Source organism: Chinchilla lanigera, unplaced genomic scaffold, assembly GCF_000276665.1.
Source record: "Chinchilla lanigera isolate Chin_1 unplaced genomic scaffold, ChiLan1.0 scaffold00009, whole genome shotgun sequence".
Taxonomy (NCBI): domain Eukaryota; kingdom Metazoa; phylum Chordata; class Mammalia; order Rodentia; family Chinchillidae; genus Chinchilla; species Chinchilla lanigera.
Genome location: NW_004955410.1, coordinates 164,165 through 188,297, shown reverse-complemented (window position 1 = coordinate 188,297; position 24,133 = coordinate 164,165). Strand labels below are relative to the sequence as shown.

Here is a 24,133-nt window from a genome sequence, read left to right as displayed (position 1 = left end):
CTTCAGGTTTCACGCTTTTTAATTTTGGAATTTTTGCAGGTACATGATGAGATATTTTGGGGACAGGGCTCAAGTTGACGTGAAACTCATTCATGTGTCAGACATGTCTTATGCATGTAGCCTGGAAATGGCTTTACACAGTGTTCCCAGTGCCCCTGAACTTTGGTTGCAACCCATGACGAGTGTCCTGGTTGCAATTCCAACTAGTGCTATCATGCAAGGGTTCAAATCACCTCAGATTTAGGAGCATTTCAGATTTTTAAATTAAGGATGTGCAACGTGCAGAAAGTACTTCCCAAAACTTTCCACGTGGCCAGTCTCACCATCAAGGAGCACAAGAGAACACTCGTGGTACATTTCTGGTCTTCACTTCCCCGAGTCATGAGTGAAAGAGTGAGGCATTCCTCGCACACATGAGTGGCATAGAGGTCCGCAGCCCTTCGGGACACACTCGTGGAATACCTTCTGGGTCACAGACACTACACTGGGTCCCTGACACACAGAGATTAGCATCGTGGCCCCTCCACACTCCTAAGCTGGACCAGTGCAGGCTCCCTCTGTTCCTGCAACTAACGGCTCTGGGACCTCTTCAGCGCATGTGCTCTGCCAGCAGAGACACGTCCCGCAGGTTATAAAGTCGTCTTTCCTGCCTGGCAGTCACGGTAGTCACACTTTCTTTACATCCAAGTGCTGCCTGGCCTTCTTGGAATCAGCTCTTCGCTCTCATTAGTCAAATGAACCGATGTTATAGAGCATCTCTGCATCTTCATTAGCGATAACGATCATGGCGGTTTCACTTCAAAGGGAATTGCAGGTAAAGATCAAAGACAGACCAGAAATTGATATGAGATTTTAAAAGTGGTATTACAGTATCAACTTTTTAAAGAAAAATATTATTATCGACTTTCTGTTGCGCAACGGCAGATCTCCCAGAGGCTGAGGTTCTCACCTAAATAAATAAACAAAGCCAAACCTAGCTGACCAAGTCTTGGGAAAACAACTCATCTTTTGCTCCATGTGAAGGATCAGACAGCAAGCCAGAAGCTGGGTTTTAAAGGGCACTGCTAACAGGAGAAGGGAGAAACGTCAAAACCGTGCTGTTAACCCGACTCCTGTCTCGATGTTTTCACTGAGGGTTTTTTCTTGGTACCTTAAAAATCATGAATACTGTGTCATTTTATTATTTCCAAGGAGCACGTGGGGAGACGAGGACGCCTCGTGAGAGCAACAGCAGGTGTGTCCTGCACAAGCTGCAGCAGGAACGTCAGCAGGAAGGAGGACAGGACAGAGTAGTCAGACTTCGCTGCCCGTGACAGTGGAGTCTTGCGTGATGATAAGGTGTTTGCCGCAGCAAGTCAAGGGCGTTCCCAGCACAGGGGACAGTGAGCATCAGCACCAGGGTGTGGCACAGCGAAGTGCACATGAAGGTCTGGAGGCAAATGGGGCCCGACTGGTGGACATAGTAGCCAGCAGGACTCAGGGCTGGGCAGGGACAGGACACTCACACAGGAACAGACTGTGCATGAGGGTCTCCCCCACGGGAAAAATCAGACTGCGTTTGCTGATGGCTTTGACAGCACACAGGGAGTGGCTTTCAGGCATCCTGACCCAGTCTGGCAGCAACTCGGGGACCCCTTCTTCAACCCCCACTAACACGGTCACCCAAATTGGGCAGCCACAGGCAGGCACCAGCACAGTTGGGCATGTGGCTGCAGGTGCTGGAGGGAAAGAAGTGAGCAAGCAGAGCACATACTACCAAGGGTGCTGTGCCAGGAGGTCCTAGAGGGTGGGACCATAACTTTCAGAGGGTGGGCATCTGGGCTTGTGTGCATGCTCCTGGGCTGCTCCTGGGCTGCTGCACATCAGGGTTTTGGAAGGCACCTGAGAAGACCCCTGCCTGTTGTCCAAACAGAATCCGCACTACAGGGCTCTGCCTGATTTCCAGTGGACACATTACTCTTGCCTGCAGAGCAGTCCCAAGCTACACTGTAGGTGCACGCCCGAGAACAAGCACCCACGTACTATTGCAGTGTGAGGGCCACACAAGGGATGGTGCACCGCTGCCTGCAGGAGGCAGCCAGCAGCCACCCTTCCCACCCCACTCCAGGGTGGACAGGAACCTGGAATGTGGGTCCATGAAGGGGGCATCTTAGCCTGTTCCACAGAGAGGTGCATCCGGGGCTGCTCTCCCTGCATGGCCTGCTGGAGACACGAAGCCAGGCCCTGGGGACAGAGAAGGGGGTGAGCAGGTTGCCCCTTTGGCTTAGGTTACGTGGGAGAGTAGAAGGTGTGGACCAGTGAGGATAAGAGTGCAGGGTGCTGGCTCTCAAGTCTGGATGTAAGAAACCCATCCAGAGGTCAGGAAGGGGTGGGGCTGGTGGCCCTTGGGCATCTGAGGGCTGTGGGGACAAAGTTGTCCAGTAAATGAATAACCTGGGAGTTTGGAACTCTGCACGCTGGCTAAGACTATGAAACCAGAAGAGTGAGCTGGGGAATCAGGACTGAGAGGAAGGAGAGGGCCCGGCTCAGCAAGGCCATGGGGGATGTAGCCAGAACTGAGGAGTAAGGGAGAAGCACGTGCAGGAAGCTGTACCATACCGGCAACAGTCAAGGCTTCAATGAAGGCCAAGTCCAGTGAGGACCACCGAGGGTTTATCTGTGTAGAACTCACTAAGTCAGGAGTAGCTCTTCCAAAGCCACTTCCAAAGCGGCCAAGAGGCCCCGAGTGGGGAGGAAGTGGCTCAAGGTCATGAGATCGTCCTGGAGAACTCAGCTCTGAGGAGGAGCCCGGCAGGTGGTGGGAAATGCTGAACGATGACAGTCAGTTGGGTTTTGTTTCGCTCCCAAGTGGAAAAGGGGAGAGTCCTTAGAAAGGGTGTGTTCACCAACACAGCCGGATGGCAGGCAGGTTCCCATCCATGCTGCTGTGCCATCAAGACCAGCGCAGATGGCTCAGGGGAGGCAGTGCTGGACATGGCACTGATCAGCTGGAGTCCAAACCCCACGTCCTGAGTCCTCACTCTGCCGCTTGTCCTACTGTCCACTGCTGTGAGATGGGACCGCTAAACTCCACATGCTCGCACGCTGTGAGCTGGGGGGGCCTGTGGGTGTGCTTGCACTTGGTAAATGGTGACCTGAGAGGCGCCCCCACCACCATCTATGTGGGGCCGCCGAGGTAATCACCTCACCGCTGCTCTCTTGACCGCTTTTGCTCATGTGACTTTCATCTCTTTAGGAACCTGCTGACGGGCCCTGTTAGTCCGATGCACCGCTGTTTGGAGAAGAGGCCGAGACCTCACCTGGCAATGAGAGAGGAGGCCTAGCAGGCGCCATGGGCTCCCCCCGTGGCACCTCCCAGAGGCACAGAGACAGATTCCTCAAGATGCTGACGAGACTGCAGGTTCTTACCTTGGCTTTGTTTTCAAAGGGATTTTTACTTTGTTTAGGGGACCATAACTTTCAGAGGAAGGAGATTAAAATAGAAGGTGACCTTGTCTTGGGGGGTCTGTTTCCTATTAACGAGAAAGGCACTGGGACCGAGGATTGTGGGCGAATCAATGAGGACCGAGGGATCCAGCGCTTGGAGGCCATGCTGTTTGCGATCGACGAGATCAACAAGGACAGTTACTTGCTGCCTGGGGTGAAGCTGGGTGTCCACATATTGGACACGTGCTCAAGGGACACCTACGCCTTGGAGCAGTCCCTGGAGTTTGTCAGGGCGTCTCTGACCAAGGTGGACGAGGCCGAGTATATGTGTCCCGATGGCTCCTACGCCATTCAGGAGAACCTCCCTCTGGTCATCGCAGGAGTCATCGGCGGCTCCTACAGCAGTGTCTCCATACAGGTAAGCGGCACAGCTGCTGCTCAAAGGCGTGCGTCCTGGCTTGTGTGACCAAGGGGCAAGGGCAGAAAAAGCAGGGATATTAACAGTACAAGTATTAGTCCCTCTGGGCATGTGGGGAGGCCCTGAGTGGGGAGGAAGGTCTTCAGACAGAACCTTCTGCTGCCAGTGAAAATTGTTCAGATGTGTCAGGCAGCTACTACTGCGATATTAACTGCCTCCCAAATTCAGCGGCTTGACAGGGGTGTGTATGAGCTTATAAGCTGAAGATGCAGCAGCATGAGCCAGCAGAGGCCGGGCCTAGCCGGGTGTCTCTTCCTCGGCTGTGTCTTCTCCCTCTGCAGTCCAGGTCAGCTGCGGCCGCTCCTTCCTGGAGGACAGCAGAGGGGGGGAAAACACAAACTCACACGTGAGCCCCTCTCAAGCTCTGCCTGCGTCCAGTTAGCAGAAGCAACTCACAGGGCTGGCGAAAGAACGCCCTGCTGCACAGAGAGTCCCACAGCCACGTGTCCTGAGATGAGGTGACACGAGGCCACCCACACAGCAAACCCCAGGAAGGCTCAGTGTCCCTGAGTGCTCACCAATTCTTGCTAAAGCATCATTTGCCCTGAGACAAAATGTGATGAGCATCTCAGGATATAAACCTCAAAATGTACGCAGGGAACCCAGTCACTACTTTAAAAAAAAAGAAAGAAAGAAACCTTTGACACACAAGTTAGACTACATGAAAAACTGATAACTGGCTCACGATTTTGTTAGGGAAAAAAGAAATACATCCTTCAAATCCCTGCAATTGTCACTTACAGGCCAGAGAAGGTTAGAGCTAAGAAAGCGCTGTGAAGTCACTGGCTCAACCTTCTCATTTCCCAGTTGCCAAAAAGATTAGATCCGTGAAACCCCCTCAGCAGGCAGCACAGGGGCTGGAGCTGAAGTGGGCCCTGTGCTTTTGGGCTCTCTCAATGCCTGTGTGACTTCTGTGTGGTACCTGAGGCTCAGTGTTTTTTCACGGCTGCAGGAGTCGAGCCCTTTGGCCCCATCCAAATTCCTGTCATCAGAGCCCCAAGCACTAAAAAGCAGCATGACACCCATGTTGTCTTTACAAGGCACAAGCCCATTGCACTGGCTCTATTTGCATTGGAATTACCTCATTTCTTTCCCAGATTTGTGGCTTTTAAAATTCCATCTATAATTCTGTGCTGTTCAAAATGAGTACTTTCTAATTTCTTTCCTTCTTCCGAGCACACAGTCGTATTATGAGTAATTAGGATAATTGCTTTTTCATAAACACCCTTTGACTTCATTAGACAGATAGAAAATATTGCACAGCTCAAAGCACATCATGTTCATTTTGTCACTAATTTTAAACGCAGATCAGGAGAGATAGAATTTGCTATTTGAGAAGGAAGAATTGAAGATATTTATCAGCCATACTTCAGTAATAATTTCACTGAGGTCTGTCACCTCATAGTTATTTACACTGCACCAAACGCGACCCCTGGTTGGAGGTTGCATGTGCACTTTCTCTGATGTCCATCTCTCCCAGGGCAGGAAATGGTCCTGAACAGTAGATGCGTCCATAATGTGTTATCCAAAGTAGTTCACAAAGATGGTCCTGCCAATAGATTTTTTCACCTAATTTTGTTCCTTTGATACTATACTCACCTCAGAAGAAGTCAGATTGGCCTAGGAGAAAAATGTAGGGTTCTAAAGCCCAGTTCTTGTTCAAAGAAAGAAGCTTCTTGCCACCCAGAGACCTGGCTCATCACTTCATTCATCCAGTCAGCATCACCATAGAGCTCTGAATGCTTACACGGCTTTTGTTTCCCAGTATAAACCAGAAACTCCACTGTCTGTCATGAGCGAGGGCACAGACTTTGGCATCAGAAAGAACAGGATATGAATTAAAATTACACCATTGACTGGTCAGCTACAAAATGAGAAAAGCAGGGTCTACCTCAGAAGGTTGTGGAGAGGATAATTCGAGAAAAATATGCCTTCATTAAAAAATTAACAGATTCAATAATTGGTTCCTGTGATGCCCCTAAAATTACAGGAAAAGTCAGCAGAACAGCTCCAGGCAGAGCCCACTTGCTGGCCTCCAGTGGCCCACTGTCTAATGGAACCATCACTAGTGCCCGTGGTTGACCAACAGGTTGATCCATGTAAAGCCCGCTGTGTGTCCTGCCCTCTCCAGGGGCCCCAGGGCACACCACAGTCCTGCAGGAGACAGCCCTGAGATCTGGCTGCAGGTGCAGCTCTGCAGGAGTCAGTACTGATGCTCAGAGCACATGCACATGGCTAAAGGCTCCTAGAGGATGGAAGGGTGCCTGGGGGGGAGCCAGGAGGGCCACGGGTAGAGTCACAGCAGACATTCACAGCAAGAGTGAGGGGCATCGAGGGAAGAGGGTCCCGAGCAGGGCTCCCCTCCTCCACAGTCCCCCGGTTCTATGACCCCTCAGCCTTCACTTAGGCCACATGCTTCAGGGAGCTGGGAGCTGGAGCGATGTCGACACCACGACCTCCAGGCACCTTCTGAGGGCCTGAAGCATTGTAACTGAAAAGGCACCCGCAGAGGCCTGGGCAGAGCTAGGAGTGAGTGTGTCATCTTCCAAAATGCGTCTGTCCTTGAATAAAGCTTTGTGAAGATGCAGCCATGCAGCCCACAGCAATAAGCTCCCCATGTGAGTCTAAAACGCTCTTCTCCATCTCCCCTCTGGTGCCTCCACAAGGGAAGCACAGGGCGGAGAGGGCCTTCCTGGGCGGCTCCCACACTCACTCGCTGCTTCCTCCGCGAGTGTCCTGGCCGGGCACCTGGTGCTTGACAACCTTGTGTCACCTGGTGGCTCATGATGCAGCCATCCCCTTCCCTACTCTCAGCCCCTGCATAGGTACTGGGAAGACCCCTTGTGTGGGCTGCATGGAAAGAGGGTGAAGCTGTAGAAGAGGTAAACCAGCACAACCTGTCACACACTTTCTAGACCCCCTGCCAGTCACCCGCCACACCTCCTCACAAGCCAGGGTGCAGAGATCTCGGGAACCTTGGAGCCAGCTGAGGACGAAGAGTGATGGTGCGTGGGCCTCCCCCTGTGGCCAGGTCTGTGGCTCAGTCTCCCCAGGTGGGCTGGGTTGGCTTCCTGGCTGATGTTCCCAGGCTGTCCTCTGTCCCTCTTGCTCTTCTTCCCCTGCAGAGTCCACTCCATGGCCACGCCAGTTCCTACGCAGGCAGCCTTTGAGAGGAAGTGGGGGAATTCTGAGTGCAGGGTGAATTCTCACTGACTTGCCGGGTGAGCTGGGTTGGTGTGGAGGACGACCTGGATCATCATGGTCCCTGGCTCTGCTCAAGGATGGCACGCCCCTCTGCAGGGCCTTGTTAAAGAACCATCTTGATTTCTTAATTCAGAACCCATGAAAGTGAGCATCAGAGTCCCTTTGCACTAGCACAGAGTCTTGGGGGTCTCTTCACCCTCTGCTGAACACGTTCTCAAAGTATTTTAAGACACTGTCCAGACCTGCTCTATATAAACCACTCAGCTCAGGGATAATCGAGTTTCTTCAAAGAGAGGTTCAGGTCCACAGCCTTCAGCTGTATGACTGACGGTCTTCACAGTACTCAGGAGAGCTGTGTGCCCCTGTACTTTTCAAACAGGTGGTTGTCAACCCCTAACTCATCCAGTCAAAAATGCTCCTGACTCTTTCCAGAGGGGTTTTTGAACCAGCTCTTTCCTAAATGAAGCAGATTTTAGCGGGGACATGACAGGTGTGCATTGATTCAGTGGTTGCTTTGCCTCTGAGCATTGAAGTAGCTTCAGCAACAAATGCGGACTTGGGTGAGATGGCACCGAAAAGTCTAGCTCATGTGGTGCAGAAGTTTGCCTTGGAGGGCTTTCCCCTCCTCTCACATCCCTGGTACTGTGAGACCCTTCCTCAGAATTTCTAGCACCTTCCATACACCAGGAACTCTCCAGCTCTGACAGGTGGTCACTTACTCAGACCCATTCCCTAACTGAGAGGTGTCACTGACTCAGCCTTGCACGCCATGGTTTTGGATGTGTTATGAATTGTACATATCATGTACTTGAGACGCTCACTGATTATCATAGCACTCTGGAAGGCTGAGGCAGGGGGAATGCAATTTCAAGCCCAATTTAGGCAACTTAGTGTTTAGCGAGACCCACAAAATGAAAAATAAAAACAAGCTGGGGATATAGGTCAGGGTGAAAGCCCTGGGTTCAATGCCCAGTATCAGAAAATAAAATAAAGCTCACAAAACAAACACCACTAAATCCTTGGCAGTTAACTTGGATATTTTAGCTCTGTGGGGAAAGGGGGAAATGCACATAATGACATCCCTCCATCCTACACCTCCCCCCGACTCCACAGTGCTAAGTGGACCACCGCCCGTCAATCTGTGTTAGGCACTGCCTTCCTACCGCAATTGATCCTTTCCTCACGAAAATCCCAGTGCCCCTGGACAGGGTCACACATGAATTTCTTGTCTTAAGCAGAATTAAGAAATAGTGCAAGGCCTTGGGGTACAAAAACCTTCAGAGCAAGCCATCTGCTGGTGCCTGGCAGATGGCAACGTAAACCCTTGCACTCACTGTGTGTACAGACGCTGAATCTGGACAGTTTCTCCACCCAGGCAGCCTGGACGTTGCGGCTGGGGCGCTCTGTTCCAGGGGACCGTCCTGCGTATCACAGAACAGCTGGCATCAGCCCTGGCCTCTCCCCACAAGCCGGCGGCAGCCCGTGCTGAGCCCCCAAAGTGTTCGCGTCACCACCAGGCTATGGAACAATCCTCTCCCCTCACTGAGAGTCGCTGTCCCAGAGCAAGGTGAATTCAGGGCCAATGCAAGAAAGAGTCCTTAGAAATGAAATTGCCTGGAAGGGAAGGCATACAAGGAAATAAGTCCTCTCTCACCAGGTATTCAGCAAAATCTGACCTTTTATTGAGGACATCAGAGCACCATGTTAGTATTTGAACCACGTGGCATCTCAGGTGTTGCTTAATTTTGTAATTACATATTGCTCAATCAGAATATCTTATCAGGGTCAAGTGATTGGAAAGGAAGTATCTAAACCGTGATTCAGATGAATAACTGGTGCTCTTCCAGGATCACGTAGAAGTCCACCCAGTGGCTTCTTAACTTGACTGTGGTGGTATTTTATAAATTTGGTGATTTAAGCATCTCAGTTACCTGCATATTAGAACTAGAATACACACAAAATCATTCTCATTGGAAAATTTGCTTTTAATTAAGTACATATATTTTAGGTACAGTGAAAACTGTTGTGTAGTCTCAATGACATGGAGCAGAAAGAATGTGAAGCAGATTTTTAAAATACTAAAGCACTGTACAAGCCCCCCAGGAAGATATGAATCATCAGGTGATATCAGCAAAGCAGGTGCAAGCCAGGGACCTGGGGGTCTGCCAACACCACAGGAACCAGAGCCTCGGGACCCTGACAGAAAGGATGGAGAGGGGTGGAGTTGAACCTGAGAAGGTGTCCAGTTCTGTGACACCAGCCCGCTCCAAGTCTCCTGTAAGCGGCTTTCTAGTAGTCTGCAGGGCAGTGTCGGCACAGACTTCCCTAAGGGAGAGGAGACAGAGTTCCCTACACCCGGAGGGCACCATCCTGGGCGTCTGTGTGACTCCCAAGCCCACGCCTCGAGGCTCAGCTCCAGTCCTCTCCCTTTGAGGATATTTTCCCACGCATACATCCTTACTCAGTTCTAAACTGAGCTCATTGGTATTCTGCTTTCCCCCAAACCATGATGCACCAGTTTAGGAACTGTATCCATTTGTCCTTGTGCTGTTCGTACCTAGAAAAATGCATCTGCCAGGCAGAGAGTAAACAGAGGACCAAAGATGGAGCAGGATGAGCTCTTCCCAGCCACTGTCTACACAGGCACCTAGGACAGCGTGATTTGAGAGCATCTCCGGGCTCCACCCTGCTGGGCCTTGGTCCATTCCTCCAGAGTGGACAGCAGGCTCAACATGATGATCAGGGTGCAGGTCAGAGCCGCTCCCACGGACCTGCCCAGGCGATCTCCCCATGAGGTGTGAGACACTGTGCTCAGAGCTCACAGAAAGGGCATGGGAACCAAGTGCCACGCACCAGGAAAACTGGGTGACAGCTCCAGAATCCATTTGCTAATTTATCCAAACGTCTCTACCCCAGACAAGTAAAACTGGCAGTTGCCCTCAGTGAGTTCAGTATTGCAGACATAACGGTACAGTAAAGATAAGTTAGGATTACGCATTTTCAGTGCCTTTCTTGAAGTTGTCAGCACAGTGACCGACTTTGGGTGCTGACTGGGTGCTCTGCCCCTCCTTGCCTCTTTCCTTGGCTCTAAACTGGGGAAACCAACAGCACCCTTCTCCCTGGTGACAAGGGAATTCCTGGAGAAGCAATGAAAATGAGCCCACACGGTGGACACTCAGTGCCTTAGTAGGCGTCATTATATGTTCGTGTTTTGTGTGTTTCTCTTAACATCTTCAGTCCAAAAGGAAGAGTCTTAAGTGGAACTCACGGAGGTTAGAAACCAAGCTCCCGTTTTCTGTCTGTGTAACAGAATCAGCATGAGACTCAGAAGTCTGGCTTCCCACACTGTGGTCCCGTCGTCCCTCCCAGGGGCGTAGCTGCGGAGACCCTTACTCACAGGCTATCTCAGATGGAATCTGTTATTTATTTTCCTCCCAGAGTTTCCATTCTAAAGCAGTCTCATAGAAATAGGTGTTTTGAAACCTCTCTTGCCGCTCTCCCTTTGCTTGTTCAAGGACTGGATCCCAGGGTGGGAGGCACCAGCAGCAGCAATTAAAATGCTTTGCCAACCTCTCTCTGTGGCAGACATTCTCACCAGAGGTAATTAGCCAAGATACACTACTTTTCCTTTGCTTTGGGGTTAATTTGCTCCTTAATTAATTCCCCTTCTGTCATGTGTTTATGTAGAATCTTCTCCAGTGAAAGACACGAGGCCACCATCAGGACCACTATGCACAGGGCAGCGGATGCCCATGGCTGTGAACAGGCTACACTGCAGATCACACATGCAGGATCAAGGTCACGGTGTGGGAAGGAAGGGATAGAGATGCCCCCAAGAGCTCAGCCAGGGCGTATGGTCACAGGTTAACAGACAACAATTGATAGAAGACTCCTGGCACCTTTGGCTAGCCCCAGATATGATTCTGCTCAAAAGACACACTGTTCCTTTCCAAACTGTGTGCCTTCGAAATGGATGAGTAAGTGCAAGGTTCAGGATTCAGTATGGAAAGGGACAGCTCTTAGTAGTTCAGAGTAATGAGAGTCCATTGGCTTAATGGAGTAGAAGTGCTTCTACTGATATATGAAAAGCGGCAGCTGAAAACTCACAGTATTTTTCCAATTAGTAGACTTTGGGAATTTAAGCATAGTGTTCCCAAAACACCTGCAGTTAAACTCTAAGCAGCATTTATACTTCAGGCCGTATATCAGTAGGACTTCAAACGCTAAAATTGTGCTGCTGCTATTTTTGACATCACCACCTGGCGTGTTACGGGAAATCCTCTGTTAGAAGTGGCAAAGTCTTGCTTCTTTCCAGCCCTGAGGCTTCACATCCCACTGCGGGAACAGCCACACAGGGCTTGAGGCAAGAGCAGCAACACCTTCCAAAACCCACTCCAAATGTGCCCAGGTTCCTTTGCGAGAGGTCAGAGAGGCAAGTGTCCTGAGAGTGCCACCTGCCTCACGGGGTGGACTTTGTAGGGTGGGCATCTGGGGCTTCCCACTCCGCCCTCCAGTCGGGGTGGAGGCCACCACCTTCACTGCGAGGCTTTGCCAACTACAAACTGGGCAAGTAATCTCTCCCCATGGACACACAGGGATCTGGAAATATGATTTATAACTGTGCAGATTTTCCTATAAAAATAGCTTTCCACCAAATAAAAATATGCATTACCCATATGTAGCTTATGTTCACAAAGTAGTTTTGAGGTAGTTCATTTGTATAAAATTTATAGAAATGCAACAATAAATGCAGAATGGGAAACTTCAACTGCTGCCAAGGGCTCTTTAACTGACTTCAGCTCTTATTTCCACATTTTAAAAAATCTTTGTGCTACCTTTTCTGAGGTGCTCTCATGAAGTTAAAAGTTCTTCAGGCTTTCTACAGTTTCCAACAGCTATTCTAACTCATGCTTCCTCTGCAAAGAATTTAAGGTGACCTGGAATGACAGATTAAAACATAACTACCTGAATGATTATTATCAGCCAAATAAAACAGTTTTAAACAGGCTCACATTTTTCTCAAAATCTCCAAGCTGGACACTTTTACTGTTTTTTGGTGTTTGGGACTCACAGTCTAGACCAGAAAGGCTATTTTGCCTGCTTCACAATCTCTTCCCAGCTCTCTTCTCAAGTAGGGCATCCACTGTAGTCTTTTCAAAGCATGATTTTGGTCATGTCGTTACCTTACTAAAAAATTGTGGTGGCTTTTTATCTCTAAAAGAATAAAGGTCCAGTCCTGACAGTTGCATAGAGAATGGTGCCAGTTGAGCAGGTCCCTCCATCCGGCCTGCAGCTGTTAACAGGGTTACCCTCAGAGGCGCCTGGTGGCACTGAGGTACCTGACACTGTGAAAGTCACTGTGCACTTTCCGCACTCTCTGTTCCTTTTTCTACCTAAACCGTCCCTCTCCCCCTCTGCCTGGCAACCTTGCTGTCGTTCCTCATGATCACGCCTTGCCTGGTGGATCAGCTGTTCTTTCCGAGTCTTGTAAACGCTCGGATACCCGTATCTCAGAACGGTACCCTTGTCTGTGTTCTGTTGTCTCTTGAAAGACTGTAACCTCCTGCAGGACAGGGAGGGTGTGCTGTTCCTCCTTGCAAACCTACATTGTAGAAGAATATCGTGTATCATTGGTGTCGACCAAAGTTTGAGCGGACGCTGTGAGACGTCAACATCATCTCCACCACTTTCTGAGCATTTTCTACACGAATGCCAGCCGGCGAGCCACGTGCTTCGCATGCGTTAGCGCTTTAAACCTGACCTCATTTTCTAGCCGGGGATTCCTGTGATTCCCTTTCTATGAAAGAATAAAATGAAGTTCAGGAGTAAGCCCGGCTGGCTGAGGTCACAATTTCTTGACTATCTTCCACCAACAGGTCCACTTTAAAATACAAGCCAATCTGGGATTTCATGCAGCTTCTGGGTAACTTTGGTCTTGTGGGAAGGACACAGGTTTCCTCACACCACAACTTGTAGTGTTCACTTAATAACATGGGGGAAAGGGGAGCAACATGCAGCACTCTGGGGCCCCCTTCCAGGCCCACATATGAGCATTTAATTAAAAGGGTGAAACCAAACATTCAGCCCTGCATCATGATAAAACAAGCACAGATGTAGCCACCTCGGGATGCAAATGGTAGCATACAGAAGGCAAAAGCAAACCGCAGAGGAGAAACCGAATCTCCACACTCCAGGACAGCAGCATGGGTTCCTTTGCCAAGTGTACGTAGCTTGGCTCTGCAACTAGCATTTTTCTTAGAAGCATTCACTGCCTCTTTGGCATTTGGAAGTTTTGTAGCTAAGCATGGTCCACATAGAAGCCAGCTGCTATTGTTCTCTTCAATATACTGGCTCAGGTGCAGAAGCCAGTAACTACAAAAGTTCTGAAAAAGCTAGAGCAGGAAATCATGGAGTACTTTAGTAGAAATCATTTATGCTGCGCTCAAAATGCAGAATCTTTTGTTTCTTACTAACAGAAAAATATGGCACTGTGTCAGCAAGAAGGTATGGACTCATGTCTGAAGTGGGCACATCACAGGGTCCTGAGTAGGAAGAGCAGCCATGGCGTGATGGGGTGGGCACAGATGACTCTGAATTCTCCACTGACACTGTCTTTTTCACAAGGTGAGAAGAAGAGCAGACAGCCTGAGGTCTTTCCCAGAGTTCACAGCCTTGCCCTCATGATCAGAGCATGGCTGCAATAAAGTGTGCACTTGCAGTCCTAAAGAGAAGAGGCTCTTCTCTGCCACAGATTGTCAAGAGGATCAAAACCCTCACAGAAGTTTGTGCATAACTCATAACTCCCATTGGTGAGCAAGCAGGACGTGGCACCTGCTGTGGCACCACTCCACAGCGCCAGCTATCACTGTGGGAAATACACGCTTTCATATGTTCCCAGAGCAACAGTAACGGGAGCGGGAGGCATGAACTCTGCGCATTCCTTGCTTACGTGTCTTGCTTACAGTGCATCTGTCTCCAGAGAAAGCATGCCTGGCCAGCAGCACACCTGCTGTAAGTCCACTCAGTGAAGGCTGCCTTAGCTGTCTGTTTGAACCCTACTTCAGGGGTATGGGGTGTGCAGACTAAAGCTTCACAATGAGGTCCTTAGTTTGCTTTCCTCAGAACAAAAGGCCATTTTCAGCCTTATGGGAACCAGTGAATGTAAGGGTCAGCTCCAGCTGATATAATTTTGACTTCCTTTGGCATGCTGCTAGTTTATACAGAGATAATTTGGAGAAATTGGTTTCAATGGTAGGAAAGCATTGGCTGAAGATTCCTACATATCTACACCAACTCCTTACCTTACTTGTAATCTTATTTTGGTGAAAAGTTGGATAGGATTTGGAAAAATCCCCAGAGCACAGTGCTGTTGGACAGTAGCCTCCCACTACCTGCTGGTAGCTTTCCTTTTCCCCACAGAAACTATTCCTGCAATTAGGAAAGGCTTCCTGATAGAGGAGAACGTCACCCCTCCCTTCCCCAATTTGTTCACCTAACAAACATTATGGAACAGCTCTGTTCTTTGAGAAGCACTGCAGATACAATCCACATGCCCTGGCCTTGCAAGTTCTCACTGCAGAGAAGCTAGTGACTGACCCAGCAATCACTACACCCTCCAGTGAGGTGAGAAAAAGACATGAATGGATGAAAGGGACTCAGCGACTGAGCTCACCGCTCAGCCTGCAGAGAGGCTTCAAGAAAGACTGCTCAGAGAGAGGGGCCCATGGGGGGAGCAGCTGAGCAAACAAGTGTAAAATCACATGAGGAGAAGGAGCACAGTGTACAGACGTGTGTGGTTTGAGGGTGTCATAAACTGGAGAAGTGTTGTAGAGTTCAGGTAGACAGGAAAACATTGAGAAAATGGTGGCAGGAGCTCACCAATACATGAGAGTCTGTTGGACAATTACTGCAAGGAAAGTTCATCCTAAATTATATTGGCTCACAACTACAAATATGAGGGAAACACAGGAATGCCAAGTTTAGACCATGGCATGTGCTGGAAAATATAGTAATACGTAGTTCATATTCTAAGCACTTTTTCTTGAGTCAGAAAACTCAGTACATCAGGGACATGATAGGCTTCAGTGGAAACACTGAAATTCCTTCCCCTGGGCAAATAGCCAAGGCACCAAGAAAGTGGATAACCCAAGGTATGTGAGCATGAACATGGAAGAACAGCGCACACTGCGTGTGCAAAGGGAGCAGCATCCCTCACCTGCACACGGCCTCCCAGGCCCTTGAATAATGGGCTCTGCCACTTTGTTTTTCTCACACAAATCAGAAGGCCAAGACTGACTGTGGAGGAGCCTGACGCTTTCATCCCTCCAGTGGAAATTTCCCGGTAAGGTCTTAGATGATTGCCGTTGTCTCTGTAGATGGTCAGTGAGTAAAGCGGGGCTTATGGAGCCACCACAGAGTTCAGCCTGACAAACGAGAAAGATAACCTTGATAACAGGAAGGATGGTCCTCAAAGAAAGGACTGCACGGCCTCAGGAATAAAAGCAGACAACATGTGACGACTTGAAGCATACCACTTCAGCCTCACGGTGAGAAGAGGCAGGTGTGGGCCGGAGCTGCAGAGTGAACTGGGTCAATGTGAGGAAAGGGAGTAGGGTGGGTGACCCCAGGACCAGATCGGACTGATCCAGTCTCCTACCCAAGAGCTCTCCAGGAAGACCCCAAGGCACATGGTGTCCCAGTCCCTCAGTCCACACAATGGGACACTGGCAGTTTCTGCCTCCTAAGGTTTTCTGAGGAGTAGAGCAGGTCCTACCTCTGCATCAGTCAGAACAGGGACTGGCACAAAATATTAGGGATCTTTAAAAGGCCTGCCCCGACGGGTAACCTGAGAAGAGGAACTTAGGGAGCAGGGAGATGGAAGAGCTCCTCTCTGTTTGTGGTTGAGGGACTCTGAGCGGACTCTAGAGTGGACACACCCCTCATTCACCCTTTTCTGACTTCCGCCTCTCATGTCCTGCTCCCTGCTGAACACAACACTCCGCTTTGCACTTCATTTTCCCGTTTCTTCCCTTTTCTTCACTGTGCAATTTTAACTTAAATCCAGAAACTTACTTCCCATCCTATGTAATAGCTCCTATTTCCAGAGGAGACTTGCCCTTTGGGGAAATCGAAAGACTTGGTTCCACTCAGCTTTTCTGCCTACTGGTTGTATAAATTTTGGAAAGTCACTTCACCTCCTGAACATGTTTCCTCAGCTATGAAACCAATGGCTCAGACAATTTTCACCCTTCCTTCTGGCTGTCACATGTAATGATCTTGTAGTTTACTTATATTTTTTCAACAGCACTGATAAAAAATTTAACCTTACTTAACCACTTTATACAGATTTTCTTCAAAGCTGCTCTTGAAATATATTTTGAATATAATTTTGCTATCCAACCCCTATCACTATTCCTTTCCTGCAAGAGTCCAAGTAATGTCATGATTCCCTGTTGAAGCCATGGTCCTCCAACATTTTTCTAGGTGGTTCCCTTGATGTGAAAAGATGTCTCTCCGGTGAGATGCACGCTTAGTGAGCCCACACCAATTCTTAACACTTACCTTGTTCACTTCTTTCTTTTTTAAGTACATGTTTGCAGTACATGCAGTTTACAGTCATCCTGGGGAGAGAACACATGTACATACTACAGATTGTTTTTTTAATCCCCTTATTCCCTCCCCTTTCCTCCCTCCTCCTCTAAATTTCCTTTCCTTATTTTCATCCTTATTGGTATTATCAATCTTATCTTATGTTTATGGCATGTAATGTTTATATTCATTGAGGTTATGAGGTTCCTGTATGCACCATATCTTTATTCTACTTATTTCCCCTTCCCCTCCCCCTCTCCTCTCACCCACATTCTCTTGGACCCTTTCCAGTTTATAAGATGTCTATCCCCTTACCTCCTTCTATCAATCCTTCATTGTGCCCTTTTTTATCACTTTGCCTCACTCAACTGAGAGATATCATATGGTAGGTAAACTGTGGATCTGGTTTATTCACTCAACACATTTTCCAGGTGCATCCATTTTCCTACAAATGCCTCAAAATTTGTTCTTCTTTATAACCAAGCAGCATTCCATTACATATAGGTAGTATATTTTATCTAATCAGCTGGTGATGTGTATATAGACTGCTTCCAGGATTTAGCTATTATGAACTGTGTTGTTATAAACATTGGTATCCATGTATCACTGTAGTATGATGTCTTTAGCTCTTTGGGGAAGGTTCCTAGAAGGGGAATAGCTGGATCATATGGAATTTCTAGTTTTAGCTCTTGAATAATCTCCATACTGAGTCCCATGATTGTACTAGTTCACATTCCCGCCAACCATGCAAGAGAGTTCCTTTTTCAGTGCAACCTCAATATTTGTTATTTTTTGATATCTTGATACTCATCATTCTTTCTGGTATAAAATGGAATCTTAACATTATTTTAATTTTCATTTCTCTAATGGCCAAGGATATTGCACATTCTCTCATGTATCTGTTGGCCATTTGCATTTCTTCCTCTGAGAAGTGTTTGTTCATTTCATTTGCCCATTTCTGAACTGGGTCTTTTGTTTTAGGTAGTCTAAATTTTTTAATTCTTTATGTATTCTAGATACTAGTCCTCTGTCTGAGTAATAGCTAAAAAAAAAATGTTCCCATTCTGTAGGTTGTCTCATCACACTACTAACTGATTGCTTTGCTGCACAAAAGCTTTCTAATTTGGTGTAATCCCATTTGGTAGGTTTTTATGTTCTTCCTTGTGCAGCTCTGGTTCTGTTGAGGAAATCCTTTCCTACACCTATGGCTTCAAGTGTTTTACCTATATTATCTTTCAATAGGTTCAATATTTCTGTTTTAATATTTTTATCTTTGATCCATTTTGATTTTAGTTTGGTACATGGTGAGGATTATAGGTTCAGTTTCAATCTCCTGCACACAGAGACCCATTTTTTTCAGTACCATTTACTGAATAGGTTATCTTTCCCCCAACATATTATTTTGGCCCCTTTGCCAAAGATCAAGTAGCTAAATTTGTCTGGGGATGTTTCTATATCCTCTATTCTTTCCACTGATCCACCTCAGTTCCAGTACCATGCCATTTTTATCACTGTTGCCTTGAAGGATAGCTTAGATTTAGGTATACCATTGCTATGCCTCCTGCTTTGCTCTTATTGTCCAAGACTGCTTTTGCTACTCTGGGTCTCCTCTGGTTCTCATAAGAATTTTAGGATTATTTTCTCTAGGTCTGAGTAGAAGCTGTTGGTCTATTGTTTGGGTCTGCATTGAATAACAGTTTGGGATTATGGGATTTGGGATTATGGACATTAGGACAATATTGATTCTGCCTATTTATGAGCAGGGGACATCTTTACATTTTCTGATGTCCTTTTCAATCTCCTTTTTCAGGGTGCATTAGTTTTCTCTGTAGATGTCTTTCACTTCCTTAGTTAGGTTAGTATCTAATATCTATTTCATTCTTGACACCACCACAAATGGTATTATTTTCATAATTTCCTACTCACTGAGTTTATTGTTGTCATACACAATTTCTACTGATTTTCGTGTGTTAATGTTGTATCCCACTACATTACTAAAGTCTTTAAGTCTGAGTTTTTGCTGGACTTCTTTGGGTCTTCTACATAGATTATCACGTCATCTCCAAAGAATGATAATTTGAGTTCTTTCTTTCCTATATATATTCCTTTTATCTCTCTTGCCTGATTGCTCTAGCTAATGTTTCAAGATCTACGCTAAACAGAAGTAGTGATAGTGGGCATCTCTGTCTTGTTCATGTTTTAGAGGGAATGCTTTTAGTTTTCCTCCACTTAAGACGATGTTGCCTGTTATTTGTCAGAAATAGCTCTTGTCAAACTCAAGTATCACCCTTCTACACCTATTTTCTTCAAGGTTTTTACCATGAAGTGGTGTTATATTTTGTCAAAAGCCTTTTCTTCATCTACTGATAGGATCATGTGGTTTTGGGGGGGTTTCTGGTTTTCTGTTTGCTTGCTTGAGACAGGGTCTTGCTATGCAGCTCAGGTTGGCCTTGAGCTCACTTTGTAGCCCAAGCTGGTCTCAAATGTGCAACGATCCTCCTGCCTCAGCCTCCCGAGTGCTGGGATTATTGGCACACGCCACCACACCCGGCCTGATCATGTGGTTTTTGACCTTGCTTCTGTGTATGTGATGTATTACATTTATTGATTCATGTATGTTGAACCATTCTTGCATCTCTGGGATGAAACTTACTTGGTCATGAAGTACAATCTTTTTGACTATGTGCTGCATTCTATTTGCTAATATCTTATTGAGGATTTTCACATTTATGTTCATTAAAGTGATAGGCCTGTAGTTTTCCTTTATAGTTGGGTCTTTATCTGGTTTTGGAATCAGAATGATGCTGGCCTCTGTAAATGAATTTGGAAGCACTCCATCCCTTTCGATTTCTTTCAGGAGTGTGAATATGACATCCACAGGTGATAGGACATCCTTAAATGTTTCGTATAATTCAGCAGTGAATCCATCAGTCCTAGGTTTTTCTTAGTCGGTGGATTCTTTAATACTATCTCAATTTCATTGCTTGCTATCATGTTGTTTAGTATTTTTATGTCTTTTTAAATTAACTTTTGTAATTTGTATGACCCTAGGAATTTGTCAATTTCTTCAAAATTTTCCAAGTTATTGGGATATAATTTTTCATTGTGGTTACTCTCTTCTGGATTTGATGGTGTCTGTGGTCATTTCATCTTTTTTGATTCTAATTCCATTGATGTGAGTCTTTTCTTTGTCTTGTTAAATTTGGATAGCAGTTTATCTATTTTGTTTATTCTTTGGAAAATCAGCTCTTCAATTCGTTGATTTTTTTTTCAAACTTGATTTCATTGATTACTGGTCTAATCTTTATGACTTTCCTTCTCACTTTGTTTTTGAAGTATGTTAAAGTTCTTCATAAGTTTATTTCAGCTTGCTCTGCTTGCTTAATGTAAGCATTACCTGGTTCATTTCTGTATGTTTGTGTGCTATTAGAAACCTGTGCTAGAAAATTACCCAAACACACTCTGATTGTTCATTTCCTGAATTTGCCCTTCTTCCCCCTTTTCACCTTCAGATAGTCCTTCCATCCTTGATTACCAGGGGTTCCTGACAATGATTCCATAACTTAACCTGCATATTATTCCAAAACTCAATGCTAGGCAAAGTCAATATGATTCTGAGCTTGTCTTTTGGTGTACCATTTTACTTTGATGTGCAATAACCTTTTCATATTATTTCTATTACCATTTCTATGTTAGGATACATCCTTAATGGGGAAAATAAGGACAAAAGAGGCCTTGAGCAGTGTCTGTCTTTTACTCATATAGAATCAATTTCCCCACCCATTGGTCCCATTTCTTCCTATCAACTCTTCCCTGAAATGTAAGTTCAAAATAAAACAATAACCACAAAAATAGTTTTGCCAGTTTCCACATTCTGTGCCTTAGTCTCTGACCCTCACAGGTTCATGCTGATCTTTGTGTGTGGAGAGATCCACACACCTACAATCCCATACCTTGTCACTATCTCTCTCAGCATCTAGACTCCAGTGCAGCCCAACAGCCCAGAGTAGGTTTGGAGCCAGTCTTCTCTCTCGAGTCGATTCTGCATTTTATGTATTTCTCTTCCTCTCTCCATTCCTCCTTCTCTCTTAAGGTATACTCCTTTCTAGAATCTGTGTCTATGTAGAGCATATCTCTACTTTTTAAACTTTTTAAGAAAAAACATATATAGTTTGCCTTCCTCCACTCCTACTAATAATAACATAATTGTGTAACTTCCTTCTAAAATTTCACATTACTTCCCCATCCTAAAATGATTCTTCCTTTATTATATTCAAGACGATGTCCACTGTAGGAGTTTCTGCTACTTCTTCATGCTTTCTCAGGGAAACCATATGGCAGGAAAGTTTCACATACCCAACCTTTAGACAAATGAAATAGGAACACTAGCTGACAACTCCGTGGACATCTCCAGCCCTTGTTTTAAACTTCATGCTAAAAGGAAAGTTCTTACCAACAGCACCTAGGCAACCCATGGTGGAAACCCTAGCCACACTGCTTCTCCTCCCTTCTCCACTCTTCCTGCATGACGTCTTTCTGTGCTGAAGCCTCGGGTCTGTGGTCGCCAGACACAGAGAGGAGACCGTGAAGGATGGCTGTGGGACCTCAAGGCAAAAGAGCAGGTTTTCCATCTTGATTTGCCTCCACATTCTAACCAGACAACTATGAGTAAGTTTCCTCACCAACCAGAGCACAATGTTTGCATATTAAGTTGGAGATGATAATAACTACCACAAAAGGCTGTTTCGTGACTACCAAAGAAGATAATATATACACATACTCAGTACACTGGTGACTGGCTTTGCAACAGAACAAACACATTTTTAAATGCATGAACAGAACTATGAGTGTTGTTCTCTAGAAGTCAGGCTGGGCCAAGCATGGTGGGAAAGAAAGATTAATAATCAGCTTCTGAGTTTACTTTTAAATGAAGCATTTTTATCTTTTAAATCTCAAGAAACCAATTCTTTTTTTCAAACTGGGAATCGAACTCAGGACCTCGCACTTGCCGGGCAGGTGCAGTGCCACTGAGCTATATATCACCGGCCCTGAAAGAAGCCAGTTCCAAAAGGAGCAACTCTCCATGATAAAAGTACCTGAACACTTTGCTTTATTATTCATTTGTATTAAATATGCTAATGTAATTGCAAATCCTAACTTTGAATTCTATTATTGCTCTATGCTACTCAGGACAGTTGATACAACTGATACTAATGTCCCATCTTCATGGTCGAACACACCGGATGCGCCTCTTTTTTCTAGGGTTGGCTATGGTTTCCTCATGAAAGCCCATGTACGGGGTATATACAGAAACCACTACTCCATTCTGGCCCACACCTTCCCAAACAGCTAGCACTCACTGTGTCCCCTCCTTGTGCAACAGATCTTTCCATGCTGCCCTCCTCCCATGGACACTCATCCTCTTGTGCAGCCTGCATTCACTGTGAACTGTTCTCAGACGTGCTGGGGAGGCGGACATAGAGCCCCAGGATCCCATCAGTTGGAAGAGCAGAACTTAGCTTCCTCAGCAGCTTTTTATTATTCCTACTCCTCTGGGAGGAAGGTTTCAGCAGGCCGGATCCTCTCACTGTGATTCCTACCTGCCAGAAAATAGTGTCTCCCGGCAGTTTTAGAGCCTTTCATTCTCCACCTCCCCGAGCTGGTCAGGTCCTGATCGTTGTAACCTGAAGATGCGAACACCGGTGCACCGGAAAGAGCGGGCTTCTCAGTGCCCCCAGACTCAGTAATCATGTCTCTGCACAGGTAGGGCTTCCATCACCAAGCTGCCATCAGGGCACGAACCCAACAAGAGCCAGGTTCTCAGGACATCAGCCCCAGCTCACGGCCACCTGCTGCTGCAGTCTGGCCCAGGAAACAAGCAATACCCTTGCTCAACTGAGGCAGGGCAGGCCATCGTGTCCCAACTCGCGACCCTGAGGACAGAAGTAGTACATGGTGCACAGCCTTCACCTACCCATTCATCTGCCATCCACTCCAATCCTGTCAATTCACCCAGATCCTCGAATACCAGATGCATGAGGAGATGGGTTCTGATTTTCCATTACATTGTGTGCTCCAGATTTTTGAGCTGTTGTTGGTGGTTAAGTGAAAGGTACTGGGATTTGGAATGAGAACGTGTTTTGTCAGCTCTTGGTATATCCAGAGCTAGATGAACAGCAAGCCAGATCTCCAGTAGCGCACTGTGGCTCAGTACAGGCGTGGCTGTGGGCTCCTTTGCCCAGGAGGATGATTAATCAGGCCCTGGGTGCCAGCTGCTTTGTGATGCTTGTGCTCTTTGCGGACAGCTGTCTATTTCAAGCTGTGCTGCCTCCTTCCAAACATAAAGGTGACACCACAATTTCCAGAAAGAAAATTTCAAAGTGCTCGTACTTATTCCAATGCACATAGAGTATACTGAGGTACATATTCAGGCTATTTTTATTAAAGCCCACTTAGAATACATACCATTACAGTAAATAAATATAGATTTCAGAAGCCAGGATAAATACAATAAATTTATTTTTAGATACACATACAATCTGGTTAGAAATGTGTAAATATATGTTTCTGCAAGTACTCTATGCAACGATCCTTGATAAACAGTGTCATTTTACTTTTTTATTCTACACTACATAAAACCAGTGAACTATTGATAGCTGACTTATAAGACAGTTAAAATTTTTGATTCAGAACAGAATTTAAGTATTTTAAAGGTGATTCATTCTTGAAAATGTCCTCAGTACTTGTTTTTTAATCAAAAATCCCATAAGCGTAGTGTATTTATATAATTTCATAGTCCAAGTATAAATCAAAATTTTTGTTTTGTTTTGTTTTGTTTTTCTCCGGTACCGGGAACTGAACTCACGACCTTGGGCTTGCCAGGCAGGCGCTTTTGCCGCTGAGCTAAATCCCCAGCCCCTTAAATCAAATTTTAAGCAAAGGAAAAGTTGGTCAAGTTTTTCAGAAGTTTTGAAAAACATATGCCTAAAATTTAGAGGGAACCAGAGAGAATTTCAGTAGAAATGATTTTTTTCCTTAACCTAGATGATGAATGTCTAATTCGGAGTGTCCATGTGGCACACAGTTCCCAAATTAGACTCTTTCAGAGACTGACGTTTTCAGCAGGAGAGGGCGAAGGGAGAGTTAAACACCGGCTTTCTATACATCCGCAGCCAAGCTGCCTAAATCCCGAGTTTGGCCCGTCTGCTGCGGCTCCCCGTCTGCGCTGTGGTGAGACCCGAGGGGGTTGCGACCACCACTCCCGCAGGAGGACCGTTTCCCCACCAAGCCCCGGGCACGGCCTGAAAAGGCTGAGGCGGCAGGGCCTTCTCTCGTCTGCAGGATGCCCTGTCCAGAGCGCACGTCCCCTTGGGGCTTGCTCACGATGCCCAGGGCGGTGCCCAGGGAGCACCCGGTTCATCTCTGGGTCCGCCTCGC

The 24,133-nt window shown here is 46.7% G+C and overlaps 1 protein-coding gene across 1 annotated transcript in view; it reads left to right on the top strand.

Moving 5' to 3' along the window:
- Window positions 1-3,235: 3,235 nt before the first annotated feature.
- Window positions 3,236-24,133, top strand: part of Grm3 (glutamate receptor, metabotropic 3) — an 81,289-nt gene continuing 60,391 nt past the window's right edge. The window contains exons 1-2 of the mRNA XM_013510486.1: window positions 3,236-3,844; window positions 23,869-24,029. Coding sequence (XP_013365940.1) covers window positions 3,332-3,844; window positions 23,869-24,029 — 674 coding nt within the window. The 5' untranslated portion in view covers window positions 3,236-3,331. The remainder of the gene's footprint in view (window positions 3,845-23,868; window positions 24,030-24,133) is intronic.